At 54.1% G+C, this 20013-nt stretch overlaps 9 protein-coding genes across 9 annotated transcripts, besides 16 other annotated features; all 9 read right to left on the reverse strand.

Moving 5' to 3' along the window:
- The first annotated feature begins 1 nt into the window (after position 1).
- Positions 2-26: a microsatellite.
- Positions 27-359: 333 nt separating this feature from the next.
- Positions 360-3407, reverse strand: TraAM80_07800 (putative serine/threonine protein kinase; the record flags this gene model as incomplete). The annotated part of the gene is made up of 1 exon (XM_029384578.1): positions 360-3407. The coding sequence occupies one exon, from the start codon at positions 3405-3407 to the stop codon at positions 360-362; it is 3048 nt and encodes a 1015-aa protein (XP_029235565.1).
- A 364-nt stretch (positions 3408-3771) lies between these two features.
- Positions 3772-3791: a microsatellite.
- Positions 3792-3876: 85 nt separating this feature from the next.
- Positions 3877-3898: a microsatellite.
- A 542-nt stretch (positions 3899-4440) lies between these two features.
- Positions 4441-4496: a sequence feature (GA-rich).
- A 250-nt stretch (positions 4497-4746) lies between these two features.
- On the reverse strand, positions 4747-5439 carry TraAM80_07801 (hypoxanthine-guanine phosphoribosyltransferase; the record flags this gene model as incomplete). The annotated part of the gene is made up of 1 exon (XM_029384579.1): positions 4747-5439. The coding sequence occupies one exon, from the start codon at positions 5437-5439 to the stop codon at positions 4747-4749; it is 693 nt and encodes a 230-aa protein (XP_029235566.1).
- Positions 5440-5786: 347 nt separating this feature from the next.
- Positions 5787-5829: a sequence feature (A-rich).
- Positions 5830-6153: 324 nt separating this feature from the next.
- Positions 6154-6177: a microsatellite.
- A 490-nt stretch (positions 6178-6667) lies between these two features.
- Positions 6668-6707: a sequence feature (A-rich).
- A 53-nt stretch (positions 6708-6760) lies between these two features.
- Positions 6761-7414, reverse strand: TraAM80_07802 (hypoxanthine-guanine phosphoribosyltransferase; the record flags this gene model as incomplete). Its single annotated transcript, XM_029384580.1, has 1 exon — positions 6761-7414. The coding sequence occupies one exon, from the start codon at positions 7412-7414 to the stop codon at positions 6761-6763; it is 654 nt and encodes a 217-aa protein (XP_029235567.1).
- A 498-nt stretch (positions 7415-7912) lies between these two features.
- On the reverse strand, positions 7913-8431 carry TraAM80_07803 (uncharacterized protein; the record flags this gene model as incomplete). Its single annotated transcript, XM_029384581.1, has 1 exon — positions 7913-8431. One exon carries the CDS (start codon positions 8429-8431, stop codon positions 7913-7915), a length of 519 nt encoding a protein of 172 aa, XP_029235568.1.
- A 185-nt stretch (positions 8432-8616) lies between these two features.
- Positions 8617-8648: a sequence feature (GA-rich).
- Positions 8649-9211: 563 nt separating this feature from the next.
- Positions 9212-9251: a microsatellite.
- Positions 9252-9349: 98 nt separating this feature from the next.
- Positions 9350-9371: a microsatellite.
- Positions 9372-9479: 108 nt separating this feature from the next.
- Positions 9480-9526: a microsatellite.
- A 4-nt stretch (positions 9527-9530) lies between these two features.
- On the reverse strand, positions 9531-10940 carry TraAM80_07804 (putative methionine aminopeptidase 2; the record flags this gene model as incomplete). Its single annotated transcript, XM_029384582.1, has 1 exon — positions 9531-10940. The coding sequence occupies one exon, from the start codon at positions 10938-10940 to the stop codon at positions 9531-9533; it is 1410 nt and encodes a 469-aa protein (XP_029235569.1).
- Positions 10941-11012: 72 nt separating this feature from the next.
- Positions 11013-11038: a microsatellite.
- A 398-nt stretch (positions 11039-11436) lies between these two features.
- Positions 11437-11455: a microsatellite.
- Positions 11456-11667: 212 nt separating this feature from the next.
- Positions 11668-11706: a sequence feature (A-rich).
- A 222-nt stretch (positions 11707-11928) lies between these two features.
- On the reverse strand, positions 11929-12714 carry TraAM80_07805 (uncharacterized protein; the record flags this gene model as incomplete). Its single annotated transcript, XM_029384583.1, has 1 exon — positions 11929-12714. One exon carries the CDS (start codon positions 12712-12714, stop codon positions 11929-11931), a length of 786 nt encoding a protein of 261 aa, XP_029235570.1.
- A 216-nt stretch (positions 12715-12930) lies between these two features.
- Positions 12931-12959: a microsatellite.
- A 140-nt stretch (positions 12960-13099) lies between these two features.
- Positions 13100-13125: a microsatellite.
- A 4-nt stretch (positions 13126-13129) lies between these two features.
- TraAM80_07806 (uncharacterized protein) lies at positions 13130-13777 on the reverse strand (the record flags this gene model as incomplete). Its single annotated transcript, XM_029384584.1, has 1 exon — positions 13130-13777. The coding sequence occupies one exon, from the start codon at positions 13775-13777 to the stop codon at positions 13130-13132; it is 648 nt and encodes a 215-aa protein (XP_029235571.1).
- Positions 13778-14703: 926 nt separating this feature from the next.
- On the reverse strand, positions 14704-19476 carry TraAM80_07807 (uncharacterized protein; the record flags this gene model as incomplete). The annotated part of the gene is made up of 1 exon (XM_029384585.1): positions 14704-19476. One exon carries the CDS (start codon positions 19474-19476, stop codon positions 14704-14706), a length of 4773 nt encoding a protein of 1590 aa, XP_029235572.1.
- Positions 19477-19606: 130 nt separating this feature from the next.
- On the reverse strand, positions 19607-20013 carry TraAM80_07808 (uncharacterized protein; the record flags this gene model as incomplete). Its single annotated transcript, XM_029384586.1, has 1 exon — positions 19607-20013. A coding segment is annotated over one exon (407 nt), but the record flags the coding sequence as incomplete, so codon positions are not given.

Genomic DNA, 20013 nt, shown 5'->3' on the forward strand with positions numbered 1-20013 from the left:
GTATATATATATATATATAAATATATGGCTTTCTTGCAACAACAAGGAAGGGAACCACGCAACTTATAATAAAAAGAAGGGAGAGACGTGCAGTATGCTGGGACTACCACACATCTCCATATTTGCGTGTAAGCCAATATACAAAGGCAAAACAATTGAAAAATGCATCGTAGTAATGGCCTTGTTTTTGTTTGTTTTTCCTATTATTTACATCCATCTCTTTGGATAGAAAGGTAAGTAAATCTGGGGCAAATACCAGTCCAAAAGAGTTCACAAGCAATTCAGTGCGGGGATCACTGTCCTCACTAGATATAAATATACTTCAACGCGCCCACGGACATAGATGGGTATACGCGCTTCTACTGCATGACCATATAAAGCTGCATCCAGGGTAAATTTTTGCGTTGGTACCAATCTCGTCTAACGTAGGACCACTCCGAGGCCTCTGAAATCACAACAACGTCGCCCACGCAGTCAAGGTAGCGAAGTCCAAGTTCTTCTGCGTCCACCTCCTCCACGTCGTCAATGTCAAGTGGAAAGAGGAGCACATAATCGAGACCGTAGGCCTTCAAGGCCAATTTTACCCGCCACACGATACCGTCAAGACGCGTGCGTCGTCTAATTGGCTTTAGTGTCACAGTCATGGGAAGTAACAGCGCTCCCGCAGCGTCGTCGGCCCCACTTGGCGCTGAGGGTGTATCGACTCGTGTAATGTACGTCTCGTTCCGTACAATGCAGAGTGTTACAGGCGTATCATACACCTTCGTGTTTATTCCCCGCTCTGTGTCCGCCACGGAGGAGGTGCTGCGACGATCCACCTCGTCCACCGGGTATTTGCTGAAGTCCAACCGCGCTGGGGGCCGCATCGTCCACTTCGCACAGCGCTCTGCCACGGCGGCCGCATCCAGCGCGAGCCGCACCACTTCATTTGCGAGAAGGGTCGAGTTCCCGCCGTGATGGCTTTGCATTGAGGCGTTGGAAGTGGCAGCCAGGCGATTGAGAGTGCGCTCAAGCCCCGCCGTCTTCGCAAACTCGCCCTCAACGGTCGAGGCTGCTACCGCCCCCACCGCATCCGCGGCTGTGGAGCGTGGGCGTTGCGTTGACGCAAAAGTTTCTGGGAGTTTCATTGTGGTGTTCATCTCCGACTCCTCTCCGTGTGCAATCATTTGCATACGCTTCTCAGAAAAGGACTTGGCGTACAGTTCGTTGAGCTCCGCCTGCAGCCTCAAATTTTCCTTATCGCGCAGAGCGTGTGCCTCCCGCATCGCCTTGAGTCGCAATTGCCGGTGGGCTTGGCTTGCCATGATCTTCCTGCGCAACATCGCCTCCAACACCTCCGTGGAAAGGCCTTGGCAACGCCCGACACCCCCGGGCTGCCTCTGCCGCTGCTGTTCCCCCTCCTCCACCGGGTTATCGTTCAGGGACGCAAAACGCTCTGCGAGAATCGGTGGCCGCTGCAACTCCTCAACGACACCTACTACCTGGACTGACGGTATAGCAGGCACCTGCGTCTCAGCCTCGTCCTTGCTTCCACCCGCCACTTTATGCCCCGCTGTTGGCGTCGCCTCACGCGTCTCCAGCGAGCACACGCCCCCCTCGCCATCGTAGACGGGGCACGGAGACGACAACAAACGGCGCCTTTGGTGGGGCGTCACCAGTGAAAAGTGTTCATTGTCCATCCAATCCACCCGCACCACATCATCGTCTTGGCCCTCGAGCAGGCTGAGCGACGAAAACGCTTCCGCGTGCCGCAGCCACGGGATTTTCCCCATCATCTCAGATAACGTCATCTGACATGTGTCAGAATGCGGAGCCTCGCCCAAGTCCACCGCGTCCCTGTTGCCCTGCAATACGGAAGCACTCGGCCACGCGTAGCAAATCGGGGAGACTGAGCGTGACGCCGCCTGCAAGACGTCGTTCCGTCGCTCGTTTGGCAGATGTTCAAGCAATGCTTCATACGACTGACTCACGCAACGTACAAGCAATGCCGCCGCCTCCGTTGTTGTTGTTGTTGTCCCCGAGGTGTTCTCGGTGGTTGATGTTCGGGGGCGCGGGGTTGAGCTCTGCGAAATGCTCCGCCGCATTCTCGAACTGTCAACGTGAAATAAGGACTCCCGCGAGGGCAGCTGACTCCCTGTGCTCATGGAACCAGACAAAGGGTCGGCGAAAAAAAACTCCCGCAACAGCTGCAATGCAGATGGCCGTTCCAGTGCATCCACTACAAGCATGCGCTCCACCAGGGCAACCACCAGCGTGTGCAAACTCTTTTCTTGCTGTGTAAAGGCACTCCCGTACAGCGCTTCCAATGACTGCAGCTCTGGTGCAGTGAAAACATGTGGGCGATGCAGAGCCTCCCTATCGTATTCTCCTTCCGTGATGACATGAATTTGCGCTAAAACGTTGTCTGCCACAAAGGGAAGCTTCTTGCAGTACATCTCGTAGGTGAGGACACCCAATGCCCAGATGTCCGCCCCAAACGAGTACGGCTCACCAAGGCAAAGTTCTGGACAAAGGTAGAAGGGCGTCCCGATAAACGTGTTGGCAAACGGATCTGTCAAGCTTAGCAGTTTGCTCGCGCCAAAGTCCCCAAGTTTTACTGTACCACCTTTGCTGAGGTACACGTTGGCTGGCTTGATGTCGCGGTGAATGATATAGTTTTGATGGAGGTACGACAGAGCCTCCAGACACTGTCGCACAATGTCAGCAATGCGGTACGACTCAATCCAAGCCTGCAGAGGCGCCGCCTTCCCCTCATGCGTGCCGCCCAGCGTGAACCCCGTCAGCCATGGTGTCTGACTTTGCATAACACCACTTGCGAGAGCTGCTGGCTGGTTCCAACCATGCCCATCGTCTATCACGCCTTCCTCCAGTGAAGGCGATTGGTGAGACAGTCGGCTGTCGCCTCCCCCATCGAGTTCAGTGGGGCGTCGCAAAAGCGATGTCAACTCCCCGCCCTCTGCGTACTCGGCGACCAAACACAGCTGCTTATCCTCATCAATAAAGCTATCCACGTACCGCAGAATGTGCGGGTGTCTCAGGTGTCGCAGTATTGCCACCTCGTTCATGATGAGGACCACCGAACTATCAGAGAGTGTCTCCAGCAGCATCGCCTTCACAGCCACAGGTTTTCGATACCACATACTTCCGGGCAGCATGTCATGGCAGAGAAACACATTCCCAAAGCTACCGGAGCCAATTTGGTGGCTGCAAGGAAAACGGTCCCACTGCGACACGGGTCCACCGTCGTTTTTGCAAGGAGGCGTGCATTGATCATAGCGGCCAGCACCACGCTGCTGGGAATACGCACCTGGGGATGCGCCCCGAACTGAAGAGGGAGCACTGCCCACAACCCCCCGCCGCCACCGTGGCCAGCTCCTCTCCGAGGAAGAGCTTGCGGACGCTGGCATTAGAGACCCCGTTCCCCCCAATATGTGTAGTCAATACATACAAAGCACAAATTATACCTAACCGCTATGTCACGTATGAAATTAAGTGCTCCTCTCGTCTCGTACAAAGGCGAGCTATTTGTGCGTAATATGAGTGATTGACTCCCACCGCACTAATATATTCCCTTAGATGCGTGTTGTCCACGGGTACACCGTTCCTTCCCGCGCCCCTCTGCTTCCCAGTCACTCCGTCGTCCGCACCTGCCAACCCCACAACTCTGCGTAGGTGTAGCCTTCCTTCGGTTGGTGTGCAGCAACTGCATAAACCGCCCCCACAGAAGAACAAAAATTGAAGTAAAAAAAAATATCCTCGTCAAGCGCAAACATATATATATATATATATATGAAGCAACACGGCAGGCGGAGCATATGTCTCCTGTCCACCTACAGACACACAGTCGCCTCCTCTCACCCCCACTCCCACTGTACCTGTGTGTGTGTGTGTGTGTGTGGATAGGAGGCGGAGAGCAACGTGCAACAAGGGCAAGGCAACAACAACGTTTGTGCTCTGCAGCTTCAAAGAAGCGCTGTTGGCACGTGCAGTAAAAGCGCAGAGTTGTCACTTCACACAAACCATGCGAACACAACCACGGAGATCAAACGGAGGTTCCCATAGGCTCGTGGTTCAGTTGCTGCAACCATCGTCACCCCCACGAGCAGCATCCCCCTCCCCGGTCACCTCGCAATTTCACGGCGTGCCGCAAAGCTGCGGGCCAAGCGGACGCTGCAGGGGCGTTAGACACGGAAAGAGGGAACAATTATTATTGTTTGTTGGTGGATTAATAACAATAATAATATGTGCCTAAAACAACGTCCACCACATTTGAAATAAAAATTCCCTACAAAACAAAGAAAAGGATATCGACACAAATTATCTATACCAGTGCTCCCCCACACGCGTGTTTCACAAACACTTTTAGTCCTCCTGCTCTCTCTTTAAATCCACAGAGAGACATGCCATACACCAATCAACGCTTAGAAATAAAATCTCCACAAAAAACACACAAAAACAAAACAACAAAAAACAAAAAACACACACACAAAAAAAAACGTTCTTCCAGTAGAAGCTTCACCCACACTGAGGTCCCAGTTATTCACCAGTCACATAAGTCTCCCTTCTCCCTCTGTGAGTAGTGTTCGCTGCTGCTTTTGTTGTTGTTCTTTTTTTTTTCTTGTGGCCAGTGTTTGCCTTTTGTTCATTACTATTATTTTCAACTTCTTACAGAGTGTTAGCGCAACGGTTCCCGAAGCCACGGGGGCATCGCCCATCCTCCCACCGGTAGCACATTTCACGCGGATGTTACAGCTGCGAAGGGTACCGCGTTGCCTCCTCCGGCTTGAGGGTGAAGATGTGCCTAAAGCAACGGTAGCGGTCATTCACCTCAAAGCCGTAGCCAATCACATATTTGTTGGGCACGGTCAGGCAGACAAAGTCCGGATGCACCTGTACGCGGCGGCCGGCAGGCTTGTCAGCCAACACACAGACCTTCAAGCTGGCCGGATGATGTTCCTGCTGAATCTTATCAATGATGTACCTCAGCGTATTTCCGCTGTCGGAGATATCTTCAAGAAGGAGAACGTGTTTGCCTCGCAAATCCTTGAACCGTATATCTGCCAACAGTTGCATCGCGTTCGTGCATTTTGTGCCGCTGTATGAGGACACCCGCAGAAAATCCACAACATGCGGCAGTCCATAGTCCCCAAGGTAACGCACCATATCGGCAGTAAAGATGTAGCTGCCCTTCAGCACAGAAATAATGATAAGTGGGTTTTCATCGCTAATGGGTGCCAGACCTTTGCTGCTGTGTGTATCACGGTGTAATAGAGGCCTGTAAAAGTCAGTGAGCTGCTTCGCGACGGCCTTGATGCGGTGCTGGATAATGTTCTCGGTGGCAACGAGTTCCTCCGCCATCGGGTACTCCTTGCCATCCACAGAAATGACGCCATTCACATGTTTGATGACGTTCTCCTGCTGTTGTCGTGGAGAAATCATTGTCTTCGTTTCTTCCTCACTTCAGCTGCTGCCACTGTCCCTTCACGTTTTGCGTGTCACCCGCAAGAGGCGCAAAAAGCGTCCACCAGTGCATAACGAGACATTGACACGCCGCGGCAAGTGAGGAGGTGTGAGACACCAGAGAGAAAGAACGAAATAAAAGGAGAGACGTATAAATGAAAATAAAGCCACAGGAAGAGCCCATAGAGGCGACCTCAGTCTGTGAGGAGTGCGGGCGGCATGCAAGTAGAAACGGTAAAGGCCTCCGCTTCACTACGCCCTCTCCTCTTCTTTCTGCTCATGTGTGCGTGAGAGGCGAGACCAATCAAACATACATTATAGTATTAAAACACACAAGCAACAAAAAAAAAAAACAACACAAACAACAAAGATGCTGAGAGCAAGAAGGGACGATATCGCTATCGCGATTATTTCTCGAAGCATTCACCGCTCAAGTAAAGGCTCATGTAAAACAGGCGCCCCTTCCAACAGCAGCATGCTTGCCCAACCACTCACATAAATTCCTCGCAGATGCCGGAAGAAATTTATGCTTCCGTCAAACAATAAAAATGCAGTTTATGTGCGCACTTAGAGCCGATTTATCCTTTATTTCCCACCCCACCTGCGACGTGGTATTTCTTGGTTTCTTCCACATTCTTCCTCCTGAAGTAGCTGTATTTTTTTTCTTTTATTTTTTTCCACTGAAACTCAACGTTGTTTTTTTTTTTTTCTTTCTTTCTCCTAGCGTCAACGAAACACACCACCTTGTGAGTGCATACGCGAGGAAGCGCATGCCTCAACACACATACGAAATAAAAGGCACAGGGCAAATAAACGTATATATTCAACACGCCTCAGTGCGTAGGGATCAATGTAAAGTGCAAACAAAAAAAAAAAAAGTAGTGGGTTATGGGGGGAAAACAAACAGCGAAGCTGGGAGGATGGGGGTGAGAAAGAGCAGTGAAGATGCATCCAGAAGTGACTTGTGCACATTCGAAAACACACGCACATCCGACACCACCGTCACCGCCTCCTCGCTTCACCCCCCTTGCGCTGACTTCAAAATACCCCTCACACCGCCCTGCTGGTTTCCAGGCACGTCCACATGTGCCCGCTCCCACTAAAATTATTCCTCGCGGCTCCTCTCATTCCTCCCTCCGCGTGTTGCCACGCACCTCTCCTCCAGCATGTACACGTGTACCTAACTCCCATGCGTGGTGGCCAAGATGAAAAACGAAAAAGGAAGAAAAAAACACACACACAAAAAATGGGATATATACATTATACATGAATATATCCACCTTCCACGCTCAGTATTTGCTTAGAGACTTGCACTCGCTGTCTCGATCAGCGTCTTGGAAGGCTTTTCTTTCAGTTTCTTCTTCTGCGCCGCCTCCCTTTTCTCATATACCTCTGGACGAAGAACAACAATGTCGCGCACCTCGCGGTAAGAGTCGTCGTAGTCGAGACCGTAGCCGATCACAAAGACGTTGGGCACACTCGCCACAGTGTAGTCTGGAACAAACTTCACTTGTCGCCCTTCAAACTTGTCGAGCAACACGACAGTCTTCAGACTTGCCGGCCTGCGTTCGGTGTAGGTGCGCTGCAAGTACTTTAGTGTGAGGGCGCTGTCGACGATGTCCTCCACAATCATCGCATGACGGCCCTCAATGCTGTGGCGGATGTCAAGCAACATCCGCACTTGACCAGAGGTGGTGACACCGGCGCCGTAGGATGAGACGCAAATAAACTCAATGTGCACCGGCACGTTGAAGTCGCTCAGTGCGCGGCAGAGGTCGGCCGTAAACATGAAGCTGCCCTTCAGCACACAGATGAGCACAAGGGGGTTGTCAAGGGGACGCAGACCCTTGTCCTTGTAGTCCACAGCGATGCGCTGGGCGACCCGATTAATGCGAGCCCGGAGCTCCTCCTCGGTGTAGAGGACCTTATCTGCAAAGTCGTATTCGCGAGGCATGTGGCAAAACGTCCTTTCTCCCGCACGCGCGTAGGTGCTTGTGAGGAAACATGTGAAGACACACACATAAAAAAAAAAACGGATTCACGTAGAACCCCCAAGAACAATGACACCAAGAAAAGAGAGGGAAATAAAACAACAAGAGGCAGTGGAAGAGACCACAAATCAGGAACCAAAGTCACATACGTCCTTTGCCTGGATGCCAACGTCCTGCTCTCTGCACTCAAAACTCTTTCCATGCATAGGATACTTTCCCTCCTTCCTGTTCTTTCTCTGTGCTGCCGTCACCGCCAACACCAGCCACTAAGGACTGCCGCATGGGCATATTACCACTATTGCTTTTCTTCGCGTTCTGGCCTCTCACGCCTCTCTCGAACCTCACGCTCCCATGACGTTTCCAGATTGCATGCACTGCGCTTGGCCGAACCAAATACGTTTTCGTTTTAGCTCCCCATGCCCGTCACGGAGCGCTGGCTGACGGGAATGCGCAGCTGCGTTTCATCTCCAAAGAGGTCCCCGTAGCGGACGTAGTGCCGTCCGGACCCACACCCAAAACGCAAAGGTAAACACGGTACATACGGTGACGAGAAGGCGGTGGTCACGGCTGTACATCTCCTGCTGCTCCCGGAGCTTCACAAGAGCCTCATGGCTAATCTGCAGGGATCTAAGCTGCATCATCCCGTGAACCTGTGACAGATTCATGGTCTTGTCAACTTCGTAGTGAAAGTTCTCGTACACGGCTCTTAGCTGCTGGGCCTCTTGCTCGCGGGTGCGCAGAAGCGTCTCCAGCTCCTCCGCCGACATGGCGCGATACGTGTCAATCGTGGGCCGGCTGCAGGCCGTGGAAGCAGAGACGGTGTCTGTGGTGTCGGCCGTGTGTTGGGCCCGCGTCGACTCGCGTTTCGCGTGTTCCCCGCCGTCGTCCCCAGTGAAGGCGGCGGAGGAGAATTCACCGCCCGCGCAGAAGGACGCGCCAAAAACGGCGGTAGCGAGGCGCACTCTGCAGAAGCAGTACATTAGCGCCCTCTAACTTTGCATTCATCCTCCCCTCCCCCCCACCGCATGCCGTTCCCCCGCGTAGATGAACCACACCGCACCTTGAGCGTGGCGCAACACACACAGACACATAAACAGCAGAAGCAGCGTTGCCAAAGACCCCCATCAAGCAGGAAATGAGGAGAAAAGGCATTGCGGCAGAAGCAAGAGACAAATAGAGAGAGTGAGTGAGAGAAAGCAACGACGGGAAGATGCGGGCCAGCGTAAATAAACAAACGTTTTTTTTTATTTTTAAGGCACACACACAAAAAGAAGAAGAAACAAAAAAGGTGGGCTCATTTGTCGTCGATGTGTTTTCATTACGTCTTTTTTTAAAAAAAAAATGACTGTGAACACAATTCACCTCATGCCTTCTCTCGCTTGCGCCTTCCCGCCTCATCCACATGACTATTACAAGTCACTTGCTTATTCCTCCTGCGTTTAAGTGTGTGAAGATAAGAGAGAAGAAGGACTTAAACACCGTTTCGCAGACGTTGCAACTTTACGTGGTTCTCTGCACTCCCTCTCCCTCTCCCCCTCTTTTTTTTTTTTTTTTGCCTTCTTGCAGCAATGTGGAGCTCGCATGCGTGCATGCAGGCACCTCCGCCCACACACACCGTGCCGAACGACCAAAACGGAAACCAAATATATTACAATCAAAAGAGAGAACAACAATAACAGAAAAAAAAAAGTCACGTGTATTCATTTTCTGTAGATATAACATTTCCTCCTCTTCATAGCTTTAGCTCATCCTGAATTACCTTTTTTTTTCCTTTTTTGTTTCTTTTTTTGTTTCTTTCTTGCACGGCGTCAGCTACGCCTGCGATATAAGCCCTTTGTGAGTTGAGTGAAGGAGCACACAGAATAATAACATAAATGAATAAGAGGGCAGTTCATTTTTAATAATAATAATAATCATTATTGTTTTTTTTTATTGCGTGAATACGACTCTTCCCCCTCCGTCATTCTCATGCCATTCTCGTCATCACACACCTTTGTGCCCGGCAAAGGTGTCATGTTCCTGCCTCCTCTCCTACTATTATTACAACTACTACCCCTATTACTACTGCCGCTACTGGCCCTAGTAGTCGTCGCCCTTGGAGAGAACCTCCTTCGCTGTCGGCTTCAACAGAATGGTGTGTTCATACTGCGCCGTGTAGCAGCCCTTGACGTCACACAGGGGGGGATACTTGTTGATGGCCCCCGCATCCACAAGCTGGTTCAGATTCAGCAGGTGCCTGTCATAACCGTCACGGTCTAGCCACTTCCGTGAAAACGCCAGTGTTCCGTACGTCTTGTTAATATGCTTCAACAACTGCTGCGCCTTGTCAGAGCGTACCTGCTTCTTCTCCCCGCCTGGCACCATCATGTAGTGTGAGCATTCCATATCCTCCTGCACGACACCTCGCCCAGTGGAGCCAAATGTCTCAATGGCAAACAGTTCCCCCTCCATCATTTTAATAGTCTCGCCACCTCGCACAATAGGCACGGACTTGCCGTTGTGAATGACGTAAGGCCCAATGTTGTGGCCGCAGAGGTTGCGAATGCTCTTGACCGGGTACACCTTGCCTTTGATCTCCACCTCGTAGGACTCCATCACCTCCTGGATGGCCTCGCCAATATCACACAAGCGGACGTCAATGCCAGCCTGTTTAACACCCTCGTACGTGGCCGCTTTGACCGCCTCCAGTAATGGGGTGTACTCATCGTTGAATGCCACTGTCCACGCTGTGTCAATAATCCTGCCATTGATTTGTACGCCAAAGTCCACCTTCATGACATCGTCGTACGTCAAAACTGTTTTGTCGCCTGTATTCGGTGTGTAGTGGGCGGCTACGTGGTTTAGCGAGCAACCGGTCGGAAAGGCCTGCCCGCGTGTAAGACCGTCCTTCACGACGAGTTCCTCCAACTTCCGCTCGATGCAATCGGTCATGGAGATGAGGGATATACCAGGTTTGATGAAGCTCTGGGCATAGCGACGCACCTGCCGGTGCACCTCCGCAGCGTGGCGCAGCTCCTGCACCTCCTGCTCTGTCGCCCTTTCCAACACTCTCTTCTCCTCGCTACTGTAACGATAGGCATTCACCTCACCTGGGTGTTCGCAAATCTCGCCGGGAGGAAAGTTCCCATTGGCAAACTGCTTGCACACAGGCACTGTTGGCTCCGGCCACGTCTGCCGCTGCATGCCTGGTGCCACCTGCGGATACGGGTTGTCAACGTGATCGGCGGTGCTGATGACTTTGACGTCCACGTCCTCGTCCCTCGCCGCCTCCACCTCAGTGGGGTTTGCTTTCTGTTTCTGCTTTCCAGCCTTGTTATTGTCCTTCTGCTGGTTACTGTTGACGTGCTTGGGCGCGGCCGCCTGCGTCTCCCTCACCGCATTCGCGAGGATGGCATCGAAGTCGTCCTCGTCGCTCTTCTTATTTCCCTTTTTTCCGCCCTGGCGCTGCTGCTGCTGCTTGCTATTCGCGCCACCTCCCTTTGAAGGCATCGCTCCTTCCTGCTTTCCCTCCCTCTTCTTCTAGACGCCGGTGGGAGCAAACAGGGAAAACGCAAAAACACGTAAAATAATAATAATAATAATAAAAAGCATGCGGCAGAAAGATCCACGGTGGAAAGCCTTGAGATCGCACACACAATAAGGAAGGAAGAACTGCAGTGAAAAGTAACCGACGCCAAACGTGCACATAAAAACGGTAAACGAATGCCACAAAAAGTGCGTTGCGTGGTGAATGAATGAATGGGGAAAACCTCTAACCCACGTCGTCTGAGCCCTCCCCTCTCCTCCCCAATAGATCGTGGGAAACAAGCAAGGAAAATTATGTAGCTTATTGTCCATGTGGTTTCCACCTCACGACTCAACTCGCTCGCTGCAGCAACACAAACGGCAAGTCAGAGGGCAAATTCACCTAACGCATACGCCTTAAAATACTGGCGAGAGGGTGTGGGTGCGGAGAGGTGGCTTTTTCCCTCATCACCCACGCAAGGTGTGTGTGTGTGTGTGTGCCTGCAGGAGCCATCGGGTCACATAACTCGACCCTTGACAGCTCCTGCAGACGCTGATGCAAACCACATAAAACAAAACAACATCTATGAATAAATGAATTGCACAAACGGCAAAATTAAATGAAACGATCGGCTGTTTATTTTGTTTTGGTACATCTTAAAAGAGACAATAACATAATGTCGGACTCAACGTTTCCTTTTCGCGGACACCCAAAAAGAAGAGAAAAGAAAACAATACAAAAAAAAAAAAGTATCGCCCCACGCGGATAGCCCCTGCACTCCACTCTGCAAAACACCACGACGCTGCCCAGTAGTTGGTGCCTCCCGCACTCTTGCTTTGCTTGTCGTTTTCGGCCCTGCTGATCCACGCCTCTCCTTCGCCGACTCCGTGCGGGTGATTGGCGGGCACCGCACACGCGTCGTCATAAATAATAAACAGGTGTGTTTTGTTTTGTTTTTTCCTGTCTCTATCTTTACTTCAGCTTCTTTTCGTACGTGTCCTCGCCGGTCTCCAGAGAGACGCCAAATAATTCAATGTACCTCACCGTCGGGAGTTGGTAAAAATGTTTGGGCTCGATGCTGCACACGTAGGCCCGCTGGACGACGCTAAGCACGCCGCCCACGACGCCTAGCAGCACGACCAACGTGTCCGCTGTCCTCTGTTGCATCCCTTCAGCGCATTCTGGGCTCCCCGCGTCCTCCGCCTCAACGCTTTGCTCCGTTGCGTCTCCAAGAGGTGGAAGCGCCAGCAGCAGCAGGGGGAACCCGGGTAGCGCAACGTACGAAACAGCTTGAGCGTCGAAGCATTTCAGCCATGGTCCAATATCCTTTTTCGTCAACTCAGACTTCACCGAGGTAAGTGGTTTGGCGCTGCAACCATACGCCAGCTTCCGCTGAATGAAGGTGAGCTCGCTAATCTCGCTGGTGGCACCCTTCTTCCGTCGCTCCTCGACGATGGAGGGTTCCAGTATGACGAAGTAGGCGTGTACGGGGTTGGCAGGATCCATAACGCAGCAGCGGCCAGCGCCGGACGGCACGGACCCCCGCGTTCCCGCATCCAGTAGGTTTGCCGCGTATGCCACGACGCTGCGGTTCTTGCTGCGTTGAATGTACATAAACGTGTCTTGGGTGTCATGATCGAAGCGCCCGCCGCGGGGAAGCACGCGTTGACGCAGCAATCGATTGAACGACGTCGCATCGTCCCCGTACTGCGCATACACTGCGCACGCAATAGAGCTGGCATCCTTTGTGTGTCCCATTTTGTGCAGAATGGGGGATAACCGAGGTGTGCCACACTTCAAACACCTCTTGGCTCCTTGCTGTAATACCCCCCCCCCCCACCACACACACACACACGCAGAGATGTGTGAGAAAATCCAAAGAAAGAAAGGGAAAGACAACAGATGGCAAGTCAACTATGCGCCACGGCTTCCACACAAACACACACAAATAATAATAATAATGCTAACGCGAACAAGAAAGAAAGAAAGAGAGAAAGAAACAACGGGCTAACGACTTTTAAAGAAGAAAGGGCTGCAACAAAGAAAACAACCCAATTCTGTCTTCCTTGGCCCCGTCGTCGTTCTTGTTGGGCTCTTCCTTTCATCGCTGATAGTACCGTCTTGTACTGCCGCGGTGATTGATCACCACCACCACCACCACCACCACCAAAGCTCACTTGTTGTACGGCAGGCGTGGCCGTTTGCCGTAACCCTCCGTCTTGACGTACCGCGCCCCGAAGGAAAACTGTTTGGGCCGACGACCGTACGCGTGGCCGTTTTGCTGCCGCTCCCGCACGAGTTTCTCCTGTGCGTAGAAGTGCCGCCAGTCATGCGGTCGATGCTGAAACGGCTTGGTGTGATTGTCTGAAACGTTTTGAATAAACCAGTCATTAAATTCGGCACACGCCGCACTCATCGCCTGCCGCAAGTGTCCGACACGCGAGAGGCACACGTCCAAAGCGCGGCTCTCCCGCTCACAGCTGCTCTGCCCGCCCTTCGCCATGCACACCCGCAGCGCCATTGTTTCCGACTGACACATGGTGAGCTGCTCCTCGCCGCTCAGGCCAACAAGCTTCGCCTGCGTGAAAACAGGAGAGCCACCGAGCGACGGCGAAGAGTCAATCTCGCCGCGACCCGAACGCCGTACGCCAAGATTGTCAAAAGAGGTCCCACGACCAAAGTTCACAAGATTCGTTGGGTTGATGTAATCGTAGGCGTTCACGGGCTTAAGGCCGTACTGGTTGACGCCACTGTCGTGATGCCGCGACTTCAGGACGACCGGTGTATAGCGATACGCGTGGAAGATGTCAGATGACCTCATCTCTTCCGTCACTAAAAGATCCACAAGTAACAATATCGCCTATTCCCACCACCAACACTACCCGTACTAATAATGGTAATACTACAACCACGCAGCCCTCACTGCTTGGTTAGGGAGTCACGGTATCCGTCTCTGTGTTCTGGAGCCGGCCCATCGCAGCGAAGAAGTGGGAAAATCACAGAGGTGCTGCTTACTGGAGTGGGAGGGCAGAACACACATGCAAACGCACACACGCCACAGTCCACGCATACGTATTCGCATTCCACACACACATCCAACAGGGGGAGGGGGAACAAAGGGTCATAAAGGAAGAAGCATCAACAATACCCGTGGCACTTCCTCTCTCGCAGCAGCCTTCTTCAAGAGGGGAAGAAGGTGAAAAGAAGGGCCCATACAGAGCACAAGCGTTGTATTCCCACTTCTCCTCTGTTGTGTGTGCGTCTTATTCCTTTCGCGACTGTGTTGTTTGGACTTTCGCCTCTCTACCTGCCAGTCTCTCCCTTTACGATGCCCGTTTTTTTTTTTTCATTCAGACGCCACAACGACGCGAGCCGCGCGAGTGACGGTCAAAGGAATGCGCACATGACCGCAAGGACAACCACGGCCTCAGAAAAAGAGCGAAAAGAAGAGGGAACGCACGCACACACAACTGACACGGCAGCACATGGATACATTCAAAAAGCACTCAAAGACCGTCAAACCAGCAACAACAATAGAAGACGAAAAAAAAAGCAACGCAAATAAATACACATCAATTTTGACGGAACAACAACATCTAACAGACACACACACACAAAGAAAAAAAAATGCCACGAAGAACAGGTAGAAATGACGTTGATTGAATCACACGATGTCGTTCAACCCTCAACGCGTGAGGCGGCCTGCTACGCCGCGTCTTGCAGCCGCCGCGCGGCAAAACGGTCGGTTCAACTGCACCCACGGCCTTCTGAGGCCCCCACCACCGTCGCTTCTGCCGTCACTGCGGCGTCCGTCCTAGCTGCAGCGGCCATGGAAGACCTTCGCGGCCCCTCGCCTGGCACGTTACCGCCCTGTATGCGCGGCTGTGGCTCAGGCACACCTCGCGAGGAATGTTCATTCTCCATCTTCACACAACTTCTCTGCTGGAGGTACAGACCCACGGAAGGACTCTCAGCAAATGAAGCCCGAGACGTTGCTGAGGAGGCTGACTCCTGACTGCCGCCACAGCTCCACCGAGGTGTGCGCAATGACGTGGAAGCAAAAAAGGAAGAAGGTGTAAGAAGTTCATTGAACGGGCGCATCACGTACGCCTCGTCGTCGCGCAAAACTCTTGCGGTCTCCTGAAGCGCAGTTGATATAATAGCACCATCGGCTATCTGGTACAACAGTGTCGTCTGCCGCGAAGTGCGAAGGTGCAGCTCACTTAATGTCGCCATGAAAACAAGCTTCACCCGGGTAACCGCTGGATCTCCAATAACAGTTGTGTCGCACTGCGCAAGCATCACCTGCATGTTTTCCAACATGCCACGAAGTGTGCGACAGTGTTCCATCAGGCGGTGGGCATAGGTTGAGGCGTTTCTTACGATATCCCGCACGACCAACGGATGCGATGGCATGGGTCGGTGCCGCAAGGAGTGTACACTGCTCCCACTACTGCTCTCATGGGGCTGCACGAGGGGAGAATTGGGTGCGGCGCCACTAGTGACAATTTGTAGCGGAAGCCGCGTTGCATCTGTCGCGTACCGCAGCGCCGCAGCATGCGCCTCACAGGCATTTTCAAAGGATTTGAAGTGCGACACCTCAACATCTAGCATAGCAGCCCCGTGGGAAGAGCGGCTGAGGCGCAACAACAGCTCATTGATCACACGACTCAGTGAGACTTCCCCATCCTGTGGGAGTCCCACCTCCATCGCCGCCTGTGAGACGGTGCTCTCCACCTCCGCCCGGGTGGAACTCACTTGCGCCTGGGCAGAGCGCAGCATCTGCCGCAGCCGCGTCACCTCCGCCTGCAGCATCTCGCACTCACTCCCCCGCTGCTCAAGCGACTCCAAAGCGCGATCTCGTGCGGTGCGGGCCTCCTGCGCCGCCTGCTGCTCCCGTCGCAGCTCGGCCTCCAAGCTGTCAGCGTTGCTACGGTGCAGCTCGTTGGTGTTTGCAAGAAGCCTCTCCAGGTCAGCAGCCGCGTTGCGTGTCACACGCTCCAACTCCAGCGTTCGTTCCCGCAAGGCGGTCTGCAGGTCCTCCCTCTCCTCCGTGTCGGTTGCTGACTGCGTCTTGAAGCGCCCCAGTTCCTCCGAGAGTGCACGTATTGTCACCTGTTGCTGCGCCGCAATCCTATCTGTCTCATGGGCGGCGTTTGTGGCGGCGGTCAGCCTCTGCTGGAGCTGCTGGACGTCCCGCTGGAGATCCGTCACTTCCCTCCGGAGCGTTTCCTCCGCAAGTCGACTCAATTCCATTTTTCGCACGTGACGTTCCTCACACTGCTCGCTTTCACGTTGCTTCTGCGCCAACGCGTCCATGGCGTCATCAAGTTTTGACTGCAGGGTTGTGGCTTCTGCGCGAAAAGACCGCAGGGCCGCCGTCAGCTGCTCCTGCTGCTCCGCCGCATCCTGTTGAAGAGCGCGATAGTGATCCGTCATATCCGTCAGCTGGCGGCGCCACAGCTCTGCGTCATCCGCGTTCCGCGTGCAGTTTGACTCCAACACCTTACACTCCTGCCGCGCCGCATAAAGCTCCTTCTGAAGCTGCAGCACCTCCTCGTGTAGCTCGGCAACCTGCGCCTGTTTTTCTTCACGCTCGCGCTCCATGGATTCCTGCTCGGCGCTCGCCAGCCCCCGCACCCGTGCAAGCTCCTCGGCACCTCGGATGTTATCCTTTTCAAGAGTGTGCGCCACGTGCCGCACCTCCTTTAACTGCGTCTCCGCCTCAAGGAAGGTGGCACGGCACTCGTTGAGCTCCCCCCGCGCCCCCTCTAGCGTCTTTCGCATCGTCTGTATCTCCGCGTCATGGGACTCCTTCTGATGTCTTAGTTCCTTGTGAAGTTGTTCATTGTGACGATTCGTGGCCTCCAGGTGGTGCTCCAGGCGCTCCACATCCTGCTTTGCGCTTAAGCAGTCGCGATTCAGCGCATCCCGCTCAGCAGTAATTTTTGCATGCGCCTCCTCTAGTCTCACAAGGTCACCTTCCAGGGCATCACAGCGTTCCCTCAACTGTTGAATAGAACGTCTCTGTTGCTGGTCTTTGTCACGATGCTCATCCGCCGCCTGCCGCAGCTTCGCTTCTAGAGCATCAGCGTGTTCTTGCAGGGAGGCTTGTTGCTGCTGCGAGGTCTGTAGCTCCACAAGCAGGGCACTGTTGCGATGCTCCAGTGTCGCATAGCGTCGCTCTGCGTCACGCCGCCATGTTGCAGCATCGCTTGTGTCGTGCACATAGGTGGACTCCAACTCACTAAGCCGTGCATGCGCCGCCTTTACCTCCTGCTCTTGCTGCGCCGTGCGAGTGCGCAATCGCCCAACCTCCGTCTCGCTTGCCGTCAGTTGTGCCCTGAGCTCATCGACCTGGGCATAGGCCTTTGCACACTTTTCGCTTAGGGCGGCTTGGGAGGACCGCAGTTCAGCAAGAGTTGCATTAAGGGCTTCCATGTGGCGCCGCGCCACCATCTCTGCTGAGGTGCTTCTTTGAGTCAACGCCGTCAGTTGCTGTGTTGCATCCATCAGCTCTGCTTCCCGTTCCGCCCGTTCCGCCTCAAGCCGCTCAAGTCGTGGCAACACACGATCCAACGACGCCTGAACCGTTTGTGCCTGCTTTGCGGCATCGTCACGCTGAACCTTGTACTGATCCACCTGCCGCTCCGCGGCCTCCAACCTCTGCGTCGCCACCGCCTGTGCGTCGCGCAGTGACTGCGTCTTTTCGAGCAACGCCGCCTGCAGCTGAGCCACTTCCCCCTGCTGCTCCGCCTCCACCTCTTCTATTCGGGCATTCGCCCGGGCGAGCAGCCGGGCAGCGTTGACCTTCTCCGTCTCCAACATGCTGATGGTGTTGAGGGCAGCATCGTAATCAAGCTGCAGCGCCTGGAGGTCGCTCTTGGCTCTAGAGGCCGCCTCACGTGCGTCGCGTGCTGCCTCCGTGGAAGTTGCCGTTACCGCAGCGGTCTCTTCTGTGGCTGCCGTTGCGATGCGATTGGCCGCGGCAATCTCCTGCTCCAGGCGTTCAATGATCGCCTGTAGCTGCTGCCGCTCCACCTTGGCGTCCTCGATGGCCACAAGAAACTCATTACTCTGTCGCTCCCCCTCCATCATCGCATCTGTGGCTGTCTGCTCAATGGCGTCGCAGCGGGCAAGAAGTTTGCGCTGATTCTCCGCGACGTGCCGCAGCATGCGCTGATAGGCCCACATGATGCCGTGCAGCACATCTTGTATGACGCGCGGGATCGTCATCACCTTCGCCAGAAACAGAGCCTCCATATGCTCCCGAAGAAGCGCAACGCGTTGCTCCGCAAAAGTGGCCTGCTGGAAGTCTTCGTAGGCGCGCGCGAGTTCCGCCGCTTGCTCCTGCGCCTCATTTAACTCCTGCCGCAGCGCATTACAGGACTGAACTCTAAACGACAAATCCTCCTTCATGGCGGCGACTTGCGCCCGCATCTGCTTCACCTCATCCGTTTGCCGCTGGCACGCAAGGTCCCGCACCTCCACCATGTGGCGGGTGCTCTGAAGAGCCAGCTCCAACGCATCCTTCTCCTGCAGTAAGGTGTCCTTCTCGCTTGTCAACTGCCTCACCTTCCCCTCCAGTGCCTCGCTCCGCTGCAGCAACGAGCTGATGCGGGCATCGGAAGAACGACTGCTGTCACCCACCACACCCAAAGCGTCATCGCCCTGCTGCTGGCCGCGCAGCAAAAGCTCCTTCTTGTGCAGCAACTGCTGCGTTGCTTCCAGCTCCGCGGCAAACTGCGTTTTCTCATCCAGGGCCTCCGTCAACTGCTGACGCAGGTGCTCAAGCTGGTGGTGGCTCCCCTGCGCCGTAATCTGCTTTGTGGCGGCAAGTGTCCGCACCGCCTGCAACTCTGCCTGCAGCCTATCTATCTCACGGCGCAGTCCATTTCCTTCCTGCTCATGTTCATAGCGTATCCGATGCACCTCCTCCGCTGCGTCGCACATCTGCTTCTCCATGTCGCCTTGCATGCCTTCCAGCCGCTGCGACCACGTCCGCTGACGCTCCTCAAGCAGGCGCTTGGCTTCACGCAGGTCGGCGCCCAACGCACGGTGCACTGCTTCAAGGTTCAGGTACTTCTCTGTGCACTCATCCAACTCCTGTCGCAGCTGTTGCGCCTCCACGCTAACGAACCGCAACTGCTCCTCGGTTAACAACGCCTGTTGCGACATCTTCTGGACCTGCACCTCCAGCTCCTCAATGCGCGCCCGCTTCTCTTGCAGAAGCCCCTCCACGCTTGTAGCACCATCACGTATCAAAAACGCTGTTTCCTCGTACATATGCGAGACCTCAGCACAGTCCTTTTCCCTTATACTAAGCTGCTTCTGCAAGTCGCGCGGCTCTCCTGCCTGCACAGCCACTTTTTCCTCCTCCTGCTCCTTCGCATTCTGCAGTTCTACCACTTGTCTCTTAAGCGACGCAACCTCCTCAAAGGCAGCAGCACAAGCAGCCTGTAAATCATTATCAAGCCACTTTTTACAACCAAGTGCACTCCGCTGAAACCCTTCCTTCATGCCGCGCTCCTGCGAACAGATACACCGCGCATCGTCGTCATCCAAATGCAATTTTCGTTCACTCTGCAACAACGCAAACCGCTCATACAATTTGTCGTGCTCCGCTTTCCAATACAGCGCATCACCCAACTCAGCACCATCCGCCGGCACAGGACTCCAACCGCGACTTTTCCTCAAGTAATTTCTCATAATATTCCCCCTGTTCCTCAAGCTTCTGCTGAAGCAGCTCATCGTGCTCTGCAATGCGTTCGTTCGCCTCGAGAAGCGCCGCCTCGAGCTCCTCCTCGTGCTTCTCCTGCATCTGACGCAACTCCTCCTGCAGCTTGGCGTGCGTCTGCTTCATCTCGGCCTCCACACGCTGTAGGGCTGCCTCTGCCGCCTCGCGACCCCGCTCCGCATCGGCACATTGCTGCGCCAGGCGCTTTACCTCGTCCATCGCGCCATCGCGGGCCAGAGTGGCACTCGAGAGCCCGGCCTCCATCTCCGCAAGCCGTCCCCGCAGCTCGGCCACAAGGGCCTTCAGCTCAGCCGGTCGCT

The sequence above is a fragment of the Trypanosoma rangeli genome (assembly GCF_003719475.1).
Source record: "Trypanosoma rangeli strain AM80 chromosome Unknown Tra_15.4_contig_00344, whole genome shotgun sequence".
Taxonomy (NCBI): domain Eukaryota; phylum Euglenozoa; class Kinetoplastea; order Trypanosomatida; family Trypanosomatidae; genus Trypanosoma; species Trypanosoma rangeli.